Raw genomic sequence first — 20,420 nt, 5'->3', positions numbered from 1 at the left:
GCAGGGATGAGGAAGGAGAGAATTCCAGGCAAGACAACCAATGAAAATGTCCAGAGCAGTGAGATGGTCTGTCTTATTAGGGGGACAGACAGGAGTCCAGTGTCACAGGAATGCAGTGTAAGCGCAGGGGAGTAAGATATAAAGAACTTTGAAAAGGCAGGAGGGAGTCAGGTTATGAAGGGTATTAAAAGATAACGAGATGATTTTATATTTTATTCTGGAGGTGATAGCCACTGAAGTTAATCAAAAAGGAGGGGTGACAGTGTCATACTTATATGCAAAGATTTGCCAGCTGAGTGGAAAGGAAAATGTGAAGCAGAGAAACCAACCAAAAAGCTACTGCAATAATCCAAACAGGAGGCAATGTGGACCTACGATAGCATTGTGGCAGTGTCAGAGGAGAGAAGAGGGGTAAATACAAGAGATGTTACCAAGGCAGAAACAACAGGATTTAAGGGCTTGGAGGAGGAGAGATGAGAGAAAGTGCATGACACTTAGTTTGGGAACTTGGGGTAACTGGAGGAATGGTGATTACCTTGACAGTAATAGGAAAGACAGGCAGAGGAGAAGGTTTTGAGAAGTGAGGGGGCAGGTAATGAGTTCAGTTTTAGACATCTCAATTTAAGATGTTTATGGAATATACAGTTTGAGGTGGTTGGAGATTTGAGAATGGAGGTCAGAAGATAGGTTGGGGCTGGGCAAGTAGATCATCTGCAAAGATAACTGAAACCATTTGAATTGAGATCACCAAGTGAAATAGTATAGTGGGAACCAACAGGAAGTAGGCATGATCAGAATGAAGGAGGATTAGCCTGGTTCTCTTTGGCCCAGAGGACAGAACTAGGATCAAAAGATGGAAGTTAGAAATAGATGAATTTAGGCTTGCTATAAGGAAAAGTATCCTAACATTTGGAATTATTTTGAAGGAGAATAAACTGCCAGGACAGTTGTTTCTTGCTCATAAGAAGACTTCAAGAAAAATCTAGATGATTATTTGTCATATATATTGTAAAGGGAATTTTTGCCTGGTACAGACTGAACCAGATGACCTCTGTGATACTTCCCAACTGTGAGAATCATTCTTTTCTATGATTCTGTGATCTCTCCAAGCCTCTATTTTCTCAGAAATAAAATGATGTGAGTGTAAGGAGTTTATCAGCACTAAACTTCTATGATTTTGACTATTCTAAAATATAAAATTGTTCCATTAACATTTTTTAATATTTCTAGCTCTTAAAACTTCAAAATGTAGCAAACAATCCTAAGATTTTGTACATCCCATACCTGAAAGTGGGTAAATAGGTATGAGCGTAGAAAAGAAAAACTGGGAATGGAAGAATCCTGTGGACTGAGGTACTGCATCAGCAAAATGAGCTCCCAAGGCTTACTAATGTAAGCACTCAGAAAAAGTTTTAAGTAGAGAATATTTCCAAAAAATTTGTGAATCATCTGATATATACAATTTAGTTTATTATTAACATACTACAGTTTAAAGAAAACTGCTTCAGATTTTTAAAATTATTTTGAACATATTAATAAATTAAATATTAGTTATAAAAAATAGTTCTCCAAAGGCTCTGTATAAACAGAATTTCAGTACCTCAAACTAATTTTTATATTATTATATTATAATTGATCTAATGTAATTCAATTTTTAAAGAACTTAATAAACTATAAACTTTTTTTTTTACTAAATCTTTGTAAACATTGCAAATCTTTGCAAACAATACTTAATCTCTCCTGTATTTGGAGATGCTCTGGAGTACACAACAAATAATGTACATTCCAGCTCCAAGATTAAAGGATTCTGTTACATAATTTGAACTTGTATACTTCAAAATTTTTTAAGCTCAAGTACACATACATATTGCGATAGAATGGAAATTTGTTTTCCTTCAAAGTCAAATAGGCAAGATTCAGTTTGTCTTTGATATGTGTATATATCTATATTTAAGAACACACGTAATTAGGCGTAAATTTTTTTAAAGTTTTCCAAGTAAGAAAACAAATGCAATACTAGATTTCAAAATGTTTTTCTTATCATTCATATTTCCTTCATTACAGACAGTTGAGATGTCTGGGTCAACATTTTTCCATCTTTTCTATTTATTTTACTGTTGTTCACTTTATGATCATTTGCCACTGATGGCCAATTGAGACAAGAAGCTTAGGACAGTTAGCAAGTTAGGTCAACATGCTGGTTCAAAGTTATTTACAAAGGCCAAATAGTTCTAATTACATAGAATCAAAGAGATTTCTCATTAAGATAACATCTTATCACATTGATACTGTAGGTTTTTACTCACTACTTCAGAAGGCTTTCTTTTTACATCTGTCTCAAAGGAGTAAAAAAGTGTTATAATCCTAAATAAAGCTTCCTATTTACAAATTAACTCAGGACATGCCGATGCCCTACAGAGAGAACTATTGTGTGTCATGTACAGATTTTTCTTGTTTTTTCTAGTTTCTCTGCAAACTTTAAGAAGGAATCAGGAAGGCAGACAAGGTACTCAACAAGAAAGTCTGGCTCTTTAGGGGAAAAGCATTACAGGATCAAAGAATGTAAGAGTCGGAAGGAATATGGATCATCTGTTCCAATCCCCTCAATTCACAGATAAGAGAAGTAAAGTCAGTTAGTCAACAAGTATTAATGGCTGACTATACACCAGGCACCGAACTAAGTTCACATGGATGTAAACAATGGCAAAAATATGGTCCTGCTCTCTACCTTCTATTGGGAGAGACAGCATGCAAGTAAGTAGGCTCTGTCTTCAGGAAAACCTTAATAAAAGGGGAAGGAGTCAGAAAGTAAATAATAGAAGATTATAAAGAAGAAGAAAAAAAGAATGAAATTTCCAAAGATCTAAAGAGGAAAAAATTCAGTTAAAGATGCTGAACATTAGTTTAACAGGGTAAGTATTAATGAGAGAAAAAGAATAAGGCTTCTAGATCAGATAAACAAGTCCAGACATCTATGAACAAACCGTGTAAGACAAAAGAAAATGAATTAACATCTAATGAAGCAAAGGACACTGTGGATGACTGTGGAACCACAGCAGGATATTCCTGAATGGTTTAAAAGCAAAATAAAAATTAAGAAATAGAATTTATTGCTTACTCTACAGAATTGAAAAATGTGAATTCATGGAGGCAAGTCTCACCAGTCAGTTAATGAGTATTCGACAAGCATCAACTATGTGCTAGGAATTATGCTAAGTGTTAGGGAAACAAAAAGAGGCAAAAGATAAAACTCTGCCCTGAAGGAGCTCACAATCTAATAAAAAAATAAACATTTATTAAACTCCTATTATGTACTAGGCATTGTGCTAAGTGCCAGGAATACAAGAAAGAGGTAAAAAAACAGTTCCTGCCCTCAAGGAGGCCACAATTTAAGGGGGGAAACCACAAGCAATCAAATATGTACAAATAAGCTACATGGAGCATAAATAAGAAATAATTAAGAGAGTGAAAGCACTAGAATTAATTAAGAGGAATTGGAAAAGGCTTTTTGTAGAAGATGAGATTTCAGTTAGAACTTGAAGGAAGCCAGGAAAACCAATAGGTAGAGATGAGAAAGGAGAGCATTCTAGGTATGTGTTGGGTCAGCCAGAGAAAATGCCTGGAGCTGAGAGAGGGAATGTCTTATTTGTGAAAGAACAAAGAGGTTAGTGTCACTGGTTCATAGTATGTGGTGAAGATTAAGGTATAAGAAAACTAGAAAGGCGGTGAAAAAATGGTTGGTGGGAGGGTAAGGTTATAAGGGCTTTGAATGCTAAATTTGTATTTGATCCTAAAGGTGCTACTGTCATCAAAGAAACAAAAGAGAATAACTGATTAGGAATGTGTGTGTGTGTGTGTGTGTGTGTGTGTGTGTGTGTGAGTGCATGTGCATATGCAAAGGACAATCGAGTAGAGAAGCAAAAAGCAATATTATTAAAAGAAAATATGGTATCTATACAAATAAAATATATCATTCTTGAAGATGAGTTGTCTTTACAACTGAATCATAAGGACACAAGTCAAAAAACACAAGCACTGAAAAGCACAAATAACAAAACAAACAACAACTATCACTACCACCACCACTATCCCTACACACCTCAAATCTGGGAAGCATCAAAGCAGTGGAAAGAACTCACACCCAACATCATTTTTCTTCTCATAGCATCCTCATGAATGTCCTTTGGGCACAATATTACTGCTAGATAGGCTGCACCAACGGTTCCTCTCCACCACTCTACTCTTCTCCTGCTTGTAGTTGCACAAACAAGATGCTCAATCTCTCTCAGCTCTGCGCATTTTCTCTGGTTGTCCCTCATGTCTGGAATGCATTTCTGCCTCATCTCTGTCTTATCTGTCTGATGCTTAGCTTCCTTCAAGATCCAACTAAAAGCTGGTGTGTGTGTGTGTCTGTGTGTGTGTGTCTGTGTCTGCATACGCGTGTGTATACACGTATACATTTGGTAATTAATCTCTATTAAACTGTGACCTCTTTCAGGACAGGGAGGTATCTTTTCCCTCTTTACTCTTAAAAGTTTGTTCACTGATTGATTTTCAACCACCAGAGATGAATGACTCAGTTAACTGAGGTCCTTCTAACTCAACTGATTCCCTTGAGTATAGCATCAGTGGACTTTTTTTTAATATCATGATAACTGTATTTCAATATAATTTCCTTTCTTTGAAATCCTTTATCTTTTATTTTATGAATTCAAAAACCTTAATTTGAGAAGTCCATCAGCTTTATCAGACTGCCAAAGGGATCCATGACACACCGAAGAGTAGGAACCCCCAACCTTAGATAGTGCTTGTCATGTCTACAGTCAAATGGTTTTTTAAAGGTTACCAGGTATGTGGTTGATTGTTTAACTACTCAATGATTACATGCCTTAAATGTCATCAAACTGATAGAGGACCTTTTTCATACCTCCTAAAAAAGTATATGTACTTCTTCATACTTCCTTTATAAGCTGTGATTAGATTACTTGCACTAATTGTAAAGTAATCCTTTACAATGTACAAATAAGTAAAGGAGTGTTTGAACCCTTTAAGTTCTCATACTTTACAAGGTACAAAATGATTGACTCAAAATCTGCAAGAGCTTTACCCTTTTGATGTTGAAACAGAATAAATACCTTAACATTATTATTTTTTCTATTGCCTACCTCTTTCACTGTGAAATTTCATCATGTGGACTATGGGTGTTTCAATTGATCAGAGGTTGGAAATATTTTTAAAAATTAATTTTTTTCAATTAATTAAAAACAAAATAAATTTTAACATACATGCAATTAAGCAAAACAAGTTCCTGTTTTGGTCACATCCAAAAGATATAAGTCATATTGTGTACCCTTCACCTCTCTGTCAGGAGGTGGGTGAGCATGCTTCATTAAGATCTTCAGGAACCATAACTGGTCATTGTGTTGATCAAAATTCTTAAGTCTTTCAGAGTTATTTGTCCATATGGTACTGTGGTTCTTGTATATATTGTACTTTTGATTCTGTTTCCATCACTCCACATCAGTTGAAATAAGTCTTCCCAAGTTTCTCTGAAACTATTTATTCAATCATTTCTTATGGCACAAGGGTATCCCATTACATTAGTGTACCATAATTTATTCAGCCGTTTCAAAATTGATGGGAATCTTCCCTTAGTGTGCAGTTCTGACACTATAAAAAGAGCTGTTAAAATATTTTTGTGCATATCAGTTTTTTTCCTCTTTCTTTGATCTCTATGGTGTGTAAGCCTGGTAGTGGTATCACTGAGTCAAAGGTTATTCAGAGTTTCATCCAAATTCCTTAGGTAAATCACTCCTTAGGTAAAAGGAAGCATTACTAAGGATCAGCAGTTCAAAAAATTTAGGCAGTCAGTTACTTTCAAATGACAATTATTTCTTAGAAGAGTTGTTTCTACCTCCACAACCTACCTCCCCCATCTGTCTCTTTCACCACTATTAGCCCACTACTCTAGTTTAGGCCCCCACTGCCCCTTCCTTAGTCTTATGCAACAGCCTTCTAATAGGGCTTCCTGATTCAAGTCCCTCCCCACTTCAATTCATCTTTAACAAAGCAGGCAATCACAGTCCTCTTGCTCCAATAAGTTCCAGTAGCTTCCTATTTCTTATAGGACTAAATTTCCTTGTTTGGCATTGACAGTCACACCTTCCCCCAACTCCCTCTTGAATCCCTTTCCATTCTTTTTATACTTTACTCCCTTCCACCCATTCCATTGACTAGCCATATTGTCCCACTTGATGCTCTATGCAGAAATGACATCATCTCTAGTGTTATGTGCCCATACCTGAAATGATGTCTCTCCTCACCTCACCTTTTAGAATCTCTAGCTTCTTTTAGGCCTTGGTTCAAATTTCACCTTCCACAGGAAGCCTTTCCCCAGCTCTCCTCATGCAACAGTCTTCCCCTCTAAAATTATGTCCTACCTACTTTGTATCTATCTTGTACAGACCTTTTTATGTTGTTTCTCCTCGTAGAATGTAAGCTCCTTGAGTACAGGGATTGGTTTTTTTATCTGTATATCCAGAAATAATCATAATTTGGCACATAACATGGGCTTAATATTTGTTGACAAAAGTCATTTTCATCTGGATTCTTATCCTGGTTCTATCACTAAATAATATGTGTCCTTTAGCATGTCACAATGGCCTCAATCTACTAATCTGTAAAATGAAATAATTAGAGCAGATGAGCTCTAAGGTCCACTCTAGGCCAGATATTTAAGAAAGTGATTTATTTGTACTAAATGAATATTTCTTAGAGATTTAAGAAACTGGACATAGATAACCCAATTTTCTAAGTTAAAGCTATACTTGCTTCATTGTTAGTTATTGATAAAATTTATAAAGAGAATAAACATATGTAGTATTAAATGCTGATTTATAAAGTTTAAATTTTCAGTCCTAAAACCAGTTTTCACTTCCATGAATTTAGGATTAAATTCTTCTTGTATATTTTAAAGAGGTCATAGTGTTTTATGACCTCAGGTTCTGAATATTAAAAGGCAGTCAGAAAATAGATATGCAATAGCTTGGCTCTTGGGAATTGACCAGTAAGGAAATAACTACGTATTTTATTAATTCCAAAACAATTTTACATCTTTTTCAAAATGACGTTTTCTGCTCTTCATATAAAACAAGATAAACTCTAAGCAAAGAAGAACAAATTAACGGAAATAATTTCTACCTTGTGATAACTTTATCAAAAATGACAACCACAGATATTTGTGATTGTTGTACTCTAACACAGATAGTCAAGATCCATTCTACCTAGCTGAAATTTGGGTCTCCTTGGATAGCTGGCACAAAAGAGGTTTAACTTAATCTAGCAGAGAAGAATAAAAGTTATACAAAGGAAGAAGCAGTATCTAGTAGACAAACAGGAATGCTCAGAAAAGAAATGTGTGTGATTTTATTGAAGTCTTTAAGGATATTATAAAGGTATAAAACAGGTAACTGTTCATCGTCCTCTTTCCTCCCCAATCTCCTTTCCCTGGCTTACTTATTAGCAAATGTGAGTCAACCTACCTGACCATTTCCAAGCTCAAAAGGAAAAAGCAAATGAACCTCAGAAGAAAAGTGAACCTAGCGGTAGGGAAAACATTCACACATATCACTAAAGAAACAGTTTTGAAAGGAAATTTATACCAGAGGTTAAAAACTATGCCTAAGGAGAATAGCACCTCATAAATCTAGAGAAACATACTGCATGTCCAAGCCAGGCCCCTAAAAAACATCTACCAGGAAGGAGGAAAACAGAACAAAAGCTACTGTAGCAGTTAATTTTATGGTAACACATTTCTACATTCATTAAATTCAATAAATAATTACTGAATACCTAAGTACCATGCTATTAAGAATAAAAGATTAATAAAATAAGAATTCTGCCCCCTAGTAACTTCTAGTCTAGTCAGAGAAACAAGTATAAATAGGAAGATAATTGGCAATAAAGGTGAATATTAATGAAGAGCTATGTGAAGAACAGAAAATAAAAACTGTCAGATTCTGCAAATGCACCCAATGCTACCATGCCTTACCACTTCATGAATAGATCGATTAAAGCCATCATCTTCTGTCAGGATCAACAAAATAATAAGAGCCATGTATACATGGTGTGAATTCCTTTCTTCAACATGATATAGAATCTCAAGAATTGGTACAACCTGTAGGGGACAAAAATGATCACCTTATTATTTCAATAACATAAGCCTACAAGCATAAGTTTTCTTTCTTTACTTTTTCCTTTAACATCACAAAATTATTTTTCCTTGAAAAGCCACAAAAACCAACCAAAATACCTGAGAATACAGAACCATTTTCCAGCTGTCTATAAATTGGTTATTATTTTCCTTTGTACTCAGATATAATTTACAGACTATCTCTATTCAAGCATGTCTGAAGAGTTTCCCCTCATACACCATGTACACAGACAAACCACCTTAGGATTCTTTGCTTGCAGTCACCATGCACAATTTGGTGTTATTTGTAACTGTGTCCCTTAGGATCATGTATTTGGTTCAAGCTTCTGCTTAAGGAGACTTATCCTATCCGTGTTGGAGGTAAGCCAGGACTGGTTTGCCTGCCAATATCGTGTCCTAGAAGTGTAAGGCTATGTCAACAAGCAGTACTGCAGCATGTACATTAAGTGTTTCATATACAAACCCTACTCTCCCATCACAGCCAGGGCAGCTAGGTGGCCCAGTGGATAGAGTGATGGTCGTGGAGTTAGGAAGACTCATCTCCCTAAGCTGAAATTTGGCATTAGCTGTACAACTCTGGGCAACTCATTTAAGTCTGTTTCCCTCTGTTTCCTCTTCTATAAAATGAGCTGGAGAAGAAAATGGCAAACACTCCAGTATGGTTGCCAAGAAAACCCCAAAGGGGTCATGAAGAATGGCACAAAGTTGAACAATAACAAGTTCCTATAGTCATCCCACCTCAGTTCAATTCACAATTGCATTAGATTCACTCCATGCACATTCTATGGATGGGAGAGCTTTGTTAAGAATATCAATTCAGTCTTGGTAGACTGGTAGCTAAATGGGAGAGCTTTGTTAAGAATATCAATTCAGTCTTGGTAGACTGGTAGCTAAAGTTTAAGATCTCAGTAATGGTGTAAAATGTGGCTCCTATGTACAATTGGTGAAACTGATTAAAATAGCCTATATCAACTGTAGTAATAGGTTAGATTACTTAGCTAGATGGGCACCATTCTGTAGACTTTCTGGTTTGTCTAGGTTTGACAGAAATAACATCAGCCTCAAACTGTTTGCCCCTTTCCTATGGGCAGGCAGACCTATTTAATTCTATTTTCTTTCTCAGTCAATTACAGTATTGCTGGATAGCCGTAATCTATCAAAGAGCTATCAAAATCTAAGAAATTGCCATTTTATGGCAGAATTTTAGATTCTACTACAAGAGATCCTAGCTAACTCAATTTTAACAACTCTCAACTTTTTACATAATCACCAAGCAACCAAAATCAAATGCCAAGGCACAGAGCTTGTGTGTGTTTGGTTTTGGCTTAAAAGGATATAAAAAAAGCATAAATTTTATATGAAGATTTCAATAGTACTAAAAATCTCAGCTTCTATTTTTTGACAATATAACTGAATATGGAAGATGAAAGCCAGGACAGTTTTCTGAAATAATGCCAAGAGCTCAAAAGGATCACATGTTTGACTCTTTTTAAATTACCAGAAATGTTCCACTGAACTCACTCAGTTCTAAGGGGGCTTATTTTGGATGAATGTATAGAAGACCATTTTCACACATTTTCAAATAAAATTTATGGTTTTATTAACATCATAGAAGTGACATCCACATTTTGGAAAGCATTTTATAACAAAATATCATCTGACAAATGCAGATATTCAGTGATACAAAAGAACAGCAGACCTTTTGGTGCTGCTATTAGAAATGCAAATTGTTTCCCACATCTGGTCACTGTGGGTTTGAAAATACTTAAAATGTCTTTACCCTAAGGATTGGGGGCCTGAAGAAAGAACATGAGCCCCAACCAATGAAAATGCCACAATGTACACCTCCATTTTGCACCAACCACAAATCTGAGCTCCTATTTTTCTGGCAAGAATCAATGAGAACTCACAGAAGGTGTGCAATGAATTTCTTACAGAGGTGTTATGGTTAAGTAACAGTCACAGGTCATTGAGGTTTCAAGTCTCACTCTTATTGTTTTATCCACTTTCTTTATTATCTTAAACTTCTTTTTGGTTCAATTTCTATATCTCTAAAACGGGAATGATATCCTGGTCTAAAGCGCAAAGGTTACTAGTTAGCAGAAAGAGAATTATCCATTTCAACTCTACCCCACTGCAGTTTCCATTTGTTCATTCTTACAATTTGTAAAGTTGATTGATTTAGACAAAATTTGCCAGAAGATATGCATAAAATATGACTTGCAGCTTACCTTACCACTCATACAAGATAATGAATAAGTTTTCTAATAACGTTATCTTCTGTAATAAATGAATAGTGATGAAATTTGAAACACTGTTAGGGAATTAAAGATGTGTCTTGAAATGCATTTGTAACTTGGGCTGTTCATGGCAGGCAAAAAAATAATTTCAAGTATTTTCAAGTATATTTCAATGATGATACTAAGAGAAATCTACAATAAAAAACCACTATTCATATAAAATATTAATTTTAAAAGTTTCAGAAATATTTTGTATATAGATGTTCACTTAAGGAACTAACCTTTTTTCCTAAAAATTTTAGTTTGATAAACACCTTTTGCCAAAAGTCAAAAATGTAACTGACATGAATCATTTGGTTTATACAGCCACTTCCACTTATAAACAACTAAATGAACATGTTAAATCATAACATGAAGAAAAGCACAGTCATACTCTAAATGAAAGAATTTTATAGGCTAAGACTCTCCTTCAATTCTGAATGAACTTCAGAGTGCACAATCTTCTAATACAGGCTAAATCCCATGTTTAGCCATATAAACAGGCTGCTGCCTGCACAACGGGTGCATGTGAGTTTTTGTGGCACACCTATCGTGTGAGCCTTTAAAAATGTCACCCTAGAACTTTTACAAGTTCTAGCTGAAGCTCTCTATAAAATGTGAACCTTACTGCATCAGCCCAGAACTGCTTCAATGACATCCAACTAAAACAATCTTATTTGAAGCTGCTTTGTGCTGAACATCCTCACAGCCCAAGTCATTTCCTAATCCCCAAACTGCCATGAACTACAAGAGACGGCAAACTCTTTATACAACTTAAAGCAGTTTTAAAATGTTTCATTTGATTCTTGGTTTCAAAATGAAGTCACACAATGAGAAATTTCCATAAACCCACTGAGTGGACCAAATTATTAAAGTAAGAAGTGTTAGAAATTTTTTTTCAATTTTTAATAATTAAGCACTAAACTTATAATTAGTTTCATGAAGGGATCAAATTCTCAGTAACATGGCATCATAATCAATACTCTTGGCAGTTCTCACTAGAGTTACTATACTATTTCATTTAGGAGGTCTACATTATGTCAGTACATCCTTAAAGAGAAAACATTCAAACTTTGATGGGACAGTGGCAGCTTGGGTTCTAGACACTCAGAATTGCCAATAGCAACAAGAGGTCTTTTTACCTCAACAGCCCAATCGACAAAAATTAACTTTCAATTAATTTATATCTATAAAATCTTGAGAGCTCACAGGTGAAAAATATACCGAACAACACATTCCTTCAGAATGCCCATGTAGCTGCAGATTTGGGAGAATCTGGATTTCTGAAACATGGTTTAAACACACAGATAGGCAGGGGAGGAGCCAAGATGGCAGAGGAGAAAGATACAAGTATGCCAATTCTGAACCCACAGCCCATAAAATACCTGTAAAGAACTCCCAACAAATTCTGGAGCAGCAGAAGCCACAGAACAACAGAGTGGAAGAGATTTCTGTTCCAGAGAGACCTGGAAAACCAATGCGAAAGGTCTGTCTTGCACCGGACCCGTAGCAAAGCCCAGCCCTGCCTTGGCTGCGCATCACCGAGAGGAGCAGATCCCAGCAGGCTTCAGGGACAGAATCGCTAGCAGCAGTGCAGGTCCCTCCACCCACAGGTCAGTGAAAGAGGTTTTTTGGCTGGCTGAGAGGGGAGTGGGGTGTCCCCATAACTCAGGCCCCCTTGGGAGGCAGCAGAGGCGGCAGAGGACAAGGGCTCCCAAAGCAGGCAGGAGCTCGGATCCATTGTTGAAGGTCTTTACAAAAAACCCGCTGAGGGAACTGAGACCCTCGAGGTGGCCCTGCTGCCACCTGATCACCTGAACTTGATCTCACACTGAATAGTAGCCCTGACCCGCCAAAGCCCTAAGGCTGGGAAGCAGCATTTGAATCTCAGACCCCAAGCACTAGCTGGGCAGATCTGGAGGCATGGTGGGTGTGGAGAGGACACTCAGAAGTCAAGTTACTGGCTGGGAAAATGCCCAGGAAAGGGGGGAAAAAAAATAAGACCACAGAAGGTTACTTTCTTGGTGAACAGATATCTCCTCCCTTCCTTTCTGATGAGGAAGAACAATGCTTACCATCATGGAAAGACACAGAAGTCAAGGCTTCTGTATCCCAAACATCCAAAATAAATATTCAATGGGCTCAGGCTATGGAAGAGCTCAAAAAGGATTTTGAAAATCAAGTCAGAGAGGTAGAGGAAAAACTGGGAAGAGAAATGAGTGAGATGCAAGAAAAGTATGAAAAACAGGTCAACACCTTGCTAAAGGAGACCCAAAAAGTACTGAAGAAAATAACACCTTGAAAAATAGGCTAACTCAATTGGCAAAAGAGGTTCAAAAAGCCAATAAGGAGAACAATGCTTTAAAAAGCAGAATTAGCCAAATGGAAAAGGAGGTTCAAAAGCTCACTGAAGAAAATAGTTCTTTCAAAATCAGAATGGAACAGATGGAGGCTAATGACTTTAGGAGAAACCAAGAAATCACAAAACAAAACCAAAAGAATGAAAAAATGGAAGATAATGTGAAATATCTCATTGGAAAAACAACTGACCTGGAAAATGGATCCAGGAGAGACAATCTAAAAATTATGGGACTACCTGAAAGCCATGATCAAAAAAAGAGCCTAGACATCATCCTTCATGAAATGATCAAGGAAAACTGCCCTGATATCCTAGAACCAGAGGGCAAAATAAGTATTCAAGGAATCCACAGATCACCGCCTGAAAGAGATCCAAAAGAGAAACTCCTAGGAACATTGTGGCCAAATTCCAGAGTTCCCTGGTCAAGGAGAAAATATTGCAAGCAGCTATAAAGAAACAATTCAAGTATTGTGGGAATACAATCAGGATAACACAAGATCTAGCAGCTTCTATCTTAAGGGATAGAAGAGTGTGGAATAGGATATTCCAGAAGTCAAAGGAACTAGGACTAAAACCCAGAATCACCTACCCAGCAAAACTGAGTATAATACTTCAGGGGAAAAAATGGTCTTTCAATGAAATAGAAGACTTTCAAATTTTCCTGATGAAAAGACCAGAGCTGGAAAGAAAATCTGACTTTCTAACACAAGAATGAAGAGAACCATAAAAAGGCGAACAGCAAAGAGAAATCATAAGGGACTTACTAAAGTTGAACTGTTTACATTCCTACATGGAAAGACAATATTTATAACTCTTGAAACATTTCAGTATCTGAGCACTGGGTGGGAGTACACACACACACACATGCACACACACACACATACATAGAGACAGAGTGCACAGAGTGAATTGAAGAGGATGGGATCATATACTAAAAAAAAAAAAAATGAAATCAAGCAGTGAGAGAGAAATATTGGGAGGAGAAAGGGAGAAGTTATATGGGGCAAATTATCTCTCATAAAAGAGGCAAGCAAAAGACTTATTAGTGGTGGGATAAAGAGGGGAGGCAAGAGAAAAACATGAGATCTACTCTCATCACATTCCACTAAAGGAAAGAATATAATGCACACTCATTCTGATAGGAAAACCTATCTCATAATACAGGAGAGTGGGGGACAGGGGCACAAGCAGGATGGAGGGGAGGATAGAGGGGAGGACATGGGGAGGAGAATGCAATACGAGGTCGACACTCATGGGGAGGGAAAGGACCATAAGAAAATAGAAGTAATGGGGGACAGGACAGGATGGAGGGAAATATAGTTAGTCTTATACAACACAACTAGTATGGAAATCATTTGCAAAACTAAACAGATATGGCCTATATTGAACTGCCTGTCTTCCAAGGGGAAGGGGTAGAGAGGGAGGGAGCTAAAGAAGTTGGAACTCAAAGTGTTAGGACCAAATGTAATGTTCTTACCACTGGGTAACAAGAAACACAGGTTAAGGGGTCAAGAAAGCTAGCTGGCCCTACAGGACAAAAGAGAAGACGGAGACAAGGGCAGGGAGGGAGGATAGAGGAGAGAGCAGATAGGTCACAGGGGCAATTAGAAAACTTGGGTCTGGGGGGGGGGGGGGGGAAGGGGAGAAAATTTGTAACCCAAAATTGTGTGAAAATAAATGTTAAAAGTTTAATTAAAAAAAAAAAAAAAAAGAAGTGTTTGTTATAATGAATGGGTCTTTGGAATAGAGAAGAGGGAGAGATACAAGGGGAAATCTAAGGGACAGAAAAATAAAATATGTCAATAAAACAAAAAATTATCCACTGATAAAACTGATTAAATAGATAAAAATCTATAACTAAAAAAGGATGAGATAAAGAAGAAACAAAAACCATTTCAAATAAAATGTAGTGACTCAAGTATTCTGGTGTATATTGGAACTTTCCTATCCTTCACCTCTTTGGGACATATGGCTAGCAGCAGACATTCTGGGTCAAAGGGAAAGAACATTTTATACATTTTTTTTTCTATCATAATTCCAAATTGATTTCCAGAACAGCTGAACCAACCACAGCTACACCAAGTGCATGAAGGTGCCTGTTTTTTTCAAAACTCCTCCAGTGTTGAATATTTCAATCTTCTGTCATTACTCCCAATTTTCTGGGTACAAAATACCTCACAGTTTTACTGAGTTGACTTTATTTTATTTAACAATTTGGAGCAACTGTCATGTGGTGATAATAGTTTTCAACTGTTTTAAGAACTGTTGATTTATGTACCTTGACAACTTATCCATTAGAGAATGGCTCTTGATCTTTCATATTTGTATTAGTTCCTTATTAATTTTCAATACATCTCACCAAAGACAGAGGATACAAAGATTTTTTCCCTAATCTACTGTTTTCTTTCTTATCCTAGTTATGTCAATTTTATTAAAATAAAAGTTGAAATATTTCAGTTAAAAAAAAGTTTATGTCATGCCATGGAAATTTTTTGATCCCAAGTATAATACATTTGTGCCCATATAGCTTCTTACCATACCTGAGAATCCAAAATGGTGTAAAAAAAAAAAAAAAAGAAAAAAGAAAAAGAAATGAAGAAAGAGCACCTGTTTACCATTATGAAATATCTTTGTTATATTTAAGCTATGTTCAATAACGTGCTTTAAAATAATGATAATGCTCCTGTTGAAAAAGTGTGATTCAAAGTAGTTTAAAAATGCAAAGATGAAACATGAGGTATCACACTTACAAGATTTTCCATATCTGTGCGAGCCAACATGTACGTCCTCACATTACTATTTTGATGCAGTAACATATACAAAAGGAGAGTTGCTTGATCAGATTTCTGTTGCTCACACAAGGCTGTATACAAACTATTAAAGTTAATCTGGAAAGCATGTGGATTTGAAGAAGGAAAAGCAGTGCTGTCTGAAACAAAAAAAAACAATGTATAAAGTTACAATGCAACAAATTTCTCAGGAATATTTATAATAATGTTTAAGTATATTTTGGTCTGAGAAAAAAATTCTTTACATTGCCATATAGTGACTTTGTTCATTCTATATAGATTTGCTCAAATATATATGTTATGGAAAAAAAATTTGGCTGGCACTCATCCCAGAGGAACAATGGAGAGTTCTGCATTTGGTAATCAGAAAATCTGTGCCTCAATCTAGATTATGCCATTTACTAGATATGTGGCTAGACACATTTCTTAAGTTTATCATTTTAACTTTCAGTTTTCTTATATACACAAATACAGGAAACACTCCTGCTCTGCCTACCTCAAGTAGACATTTCCTTTTTGTAAGGAAGGTGCTTTATACATGAAAAATCTCTTTTAAAATGTGAACTAATTATCGTAACTCAATTGCTAAATTAGATTTTGAAGCTATCCTAAAAAGTCATGATCAGAACCAAGCATAAACATAAACAAGAAAATAATATAAAGGTTACCATGTAGCCAATGACTCTGAGGGATAGTTAATTTAAAAAATATTTATCCTTGAAATATGGAAAGGAATATATCAGAAAGAAAATTTGTTTTTTAAAATGCTTAAAATTACCTTTCTGGTTTTCATTATTCTCTTTAAGACATTTATGAAGATAATGGCTAGAATATTAAGCTTTTTAAAAAGCAGCACAGCTAGCATTAAAACTTAGATTGAAATGATATGTCTATCTTTGGGTTCTATGACAGTAACAATTTGTCGTATGTCAAAAAGATGCTTAGAAAATTCCTCACTCTTTTGTGAAAGAAAACTTCATTAACTTCAAAGAGCTATTCCTCATATTTTCTGAGAAAACTGTCTATAAAAACTGTCTATAAAACTTCTATAAAGATTCTTAGCCCATTTGGGATGGTTCCCACAATTTCAGTGATAAATGGTTCTCTACTTAATAATTAATTGGTTTATCTTAGAAATCCAAGTTGGTTAATTAAGGAGTCAGAATGGATGGTTGGATGCACTTGACTCATAAAAAGTCATGAGGTTGCCTGACAATCACATTACTTTATGTATTACTTATTACTATTTACTTATTATTTTGACTATAATTTCTCTTATTTTTCAAAACACCAAGAGATATTTTTGAAGGACATAAAATATGGGACCACTACAAAGAATAGAAAGAATGCTTTAACATTTTCACCATGTCTTCTAATGTAAAGAGATGTGAGCCAGAACAAATATAATCTTCCATAGAACAGTCTTACACCTCTCAAATTCTCTTTGATAACCTTTAAGATATATGTGGAAAGTTCACCTAAAACTTCCATTATTCTACTCTTTATTCATTTTTCCTATCTTTTCCTTTACCACTGAAAACAAGGGATATTTTTTCCAATCTTCACACAGCATTTTTACCACTTACAATCACCACTGCATGTGACTGTCTGGCCTTAAACCTTAAGAGATAAAGAAGCAGGCAGATTATATTTTGCAAGTATTCAAAAGAGGCTACTGCAGGCTACTTCATTAGTCCTTGAAAAAGATATGGGGTGGTATGAAGGTTCTCATTCACAAAGGCCAATTGATCCCATATGATGGTGCATTATATTGTGGTACACACAGGTATCTGTAACAGAGATGAGAATCTGAACATCACTTTCATCTCCCTACTGTACTTCACTCCTTCAATTCTCCCATCCTGGTATACACACCTGTTTACAAATGGGAATGTACTTCTCCTCTCTGGGCCTCAGTGTTCTTATGTATAAAACAGAAGAAAGGGAGTACATGGTTTCTAAGGGCCCATCAGGTTTAGCATTCTACTTATAAATTAGGATTATTGGATAAGAAATGAATTCAATTTACGTGGATGGAATTAAAAGATCAGAGGTAAGAAAAATCTTTACCATATAAAGTTAATTTCTGAATTACCTGCGATTTCTGAAGGCAAAATTGGACCTTCAAATCAGCATTTTTCTAAGGACCATTTGTGCTGAGTATGAGCATAGAAAAATCATTCTGGTAGAAACAGAACTAAAGTAATTTCACTGTAACTATGGATTGATTGTTTCTTAAATCTTACTTAGACAACATTTTCTAATGCTGCAAAGCTCCATGCTGGTTCATAAATGCCTCAAAATTAACTGGCATAATAAAAACTAGCTGTCATCAAAAATCATGAAAAACAGAGAAAATTACAATTTAAAATCTAAAATCTTAGCAAGAACCAGACCATAATCCGTACTGGAAATTTAGATTAATTAATTGTAACTTTATAAGCCAACTGAAAAAAAATGAGTGAAGGTGAAAAAATATTCGGTAATGAACTTCTTTCAAGAAAGCTAGAAAACTATGCTTATATTTACAGATGCCAGGTGAAAGCTATTTTTATAATGTTTTGAGGGAAAAGTTAATACCTCTATTGGCATATTATGTGTTAATGTTACTCTAGGAATTTTAGGCTTTTCACTATACAATGGAAAAACCAAATTTTCATACAAGACAAATAGGAAAGCCGAAATTATACAGTCTGTATTAGAACTAGAAGAAAGGAACCCTAGTAATATATTTGAAACCATTTCATTTTATGAATAAAGAAACCAAGAGGCTGTGAGAAAGGAAGTGACCTGCAAAAGGTCATACAACTAGTTGACAGCTCATCTGATGCTCTCTCCATTAAATCACCATGTTACCTGGTTGCCCTCAGAAGAAAAGAAATTGTGTGGTGAAAAAACTCACAGTGCAAAAACTAAACAAGAAACACGAAGCAATGACACATTAAAATTTATTTTTTAAAAAACTGTCAACAAATATTTCCTGTAGGTTTTGGAATATATATTTTTAATGCATTGCAATAAGAACAGCAAATTAAGCTAGTGTTTCTTATAGCAATGGTATTTTTTAAAGGGTTCATCCTAACAAACCAGAGGTTACTGCTACAGCATGCAAGTCTTTTGCTTAGGCTCTCAATCATTCTTATGAATACACTAGACTAGATGAAGTCAATATGAGTATGTGGGCTTTTCCCACATGATAAGAAGGCAGTATGGGATAAATCAGCTTAGCAAGAAAATTCTAATACATTTGAAGTGCCACTGTTTATTCTATGTTTGAAAGGAAAATTAACACCTTAAATTTCATATTGAAATGAGAAACTTAAGAATCCAGGTCACATACAAATCAAATATTAATGAAATATAACAATAAAATAATGACATAACCTAAAGTATGAATTTTACTGCTATATTTTGTATTATTCACATATCTATTTCATTTTCTTAGTGGACATATCCAAAGCTGGCTTAATTTTACTATTACACAAAATATTGTCTTCAATTTTACTATTACTCAACAAGGTACAAAAGTAAATCAAAATATTTCAAGTGAATTTAAAGAACTATAGTCCTCAAATCAAATTCATGTTATTACTTCAATAAAGGAGATTTAGTTTAGTATTTTTAAATTTTCTCATTATTATGACTGAATTGCAGTTAAATCTCCAGTATCAAAAATAGAGATGATGGAGAACAAAACAAAACAAAATTGACAGAAAAGCATTACAAACCTTGTGTATTCTTAAAGGACATAATGGCTTGTCGGTAGGGGTTTGGTGTGTCAGGAGCATCAGTGAGATTAGCCAGCACCAGCAGGAGCAGAAGGCTCTGACTGGCGAGAGGTGAAGAATGTTCCTGATGAGGTGCTGTTTTACTCCCTACTCCACCCAGTGTGAAGACTGTCCAAAGCCCAGCTAAAAAGAAAAAGATGGTGTTTTAACTCACACCTTAATGAAGAATACAACCATTGTACCATGCAATAATTTTATAATCAAATTTAAAAAAAAAAAATTAGGGAATTTAGCTGACTGTGATATTTTTTGTATCATCTGACTTTGCTTTTTCTGATCAATGAAAACACAACCAATAATTCAAGTTAGTTAGGGTATCAGAAGATCTGGATTTAGTAGTTTTATCTGATGCAAAGCAATGCTTAAATCAATACAGAAATACAGGATCTTAAAGTGCAATGTAGAAGTGGTCAAAAAGAAAAAGAGACCCAATGCCTCAGGAATACCAATTGAAGGAACCCTATGTGGCACACATTGACTTTTGGAAATCCACGTTAACAATGTCTATGTTCTATTGTATTTTTATTTATTTTGCTAAATATTTCCCAATTACATTTTCATCTGCTTCAGCCATACTCAGGAGTGCTACAAGCAATGGAGTCTAAAGAGCATGTTTGACACCTCAGAACCAAACAAGCTCCTGGAGAAAAGAATTCATTCCTTCGCCATATCTCAGGTAAATCTCTCCTAAGAAATTACTACTGACAATCTGTGCATCTTATGATCTTCTCTTCACCAATACTGTCTTTTATTTACCTAAATATAATAAAACTTTGCGGATGTACCCTTGTAGCAAACCTTGGCATTTAATAAACCACTTGTTGGATTGTAAAGAGAAAATTCAGGATGTGATAGTGACAAAGGCAACGTGGCACAGAGTGCTAGACTGATCATACTTATGCTCCAAGATGAATATTCACATTCAACAAAAGCAGTAGCCCCAAGACTAACTACCAGAAGACGTATTAGAGCTCTAAGTGAGAACAGTTCATT

At 35.5% G+C, this 20,420-nt stretch overlaps 1 protein-coding gene across 2 annotated transcripts in view; it reads right to left on the bottom strand.

Annotated features, from left to right (window-relative positions):
• The window catches only part of DYM (dymeclin), a 601,776-nt gene that overhangs the window by 339,165 nt on the left and 242,191 nt on the right, over window positions 1-20,420 (bottom strand). For both annotated transcript variants that reach the window (XM_072605141.1, XM_072605142.1), the window contains exons 9-11: window positions 19,368-19,550; window positions 15,601-15,779; window positions 8,051-8,176 (exon numbers count right to left, since the gene is read on the bottom strand). In XM_072605141.1, coding sequence (XP_072461242.1) covers window positions 8,051-8,176; window positions 15,601-15,779; window positions 19,368-19,550 — 488 coding nt within the window. The remainder of the gene's footprint in view (window positions 1-8,050; window positions 8,177-15,600; window positions 15,780-19,367; window positions 19,551-20,420) is intronic.

Source organism: Notamacropus eugenii, chromosome 4, assembly GCF_028372415.1.
Source record: "Notamacropus eugenii isolate mMacEug1 chromosome 4, mMacEug1.pri_v2, whole genome shotgun sequence".
Taxonomy (NCBI): domain Eukaryota; kingdom Metazoa; phylum Chordata; class Mammalia; order Diprotodontia; family Macropodidae; genus Notamacropus; species Notamacropus eugenii.
Note: the sequence above shows the minus strand (reverse complement) of the source record. Positions and strands in the feature narration are given on the sequence as shown.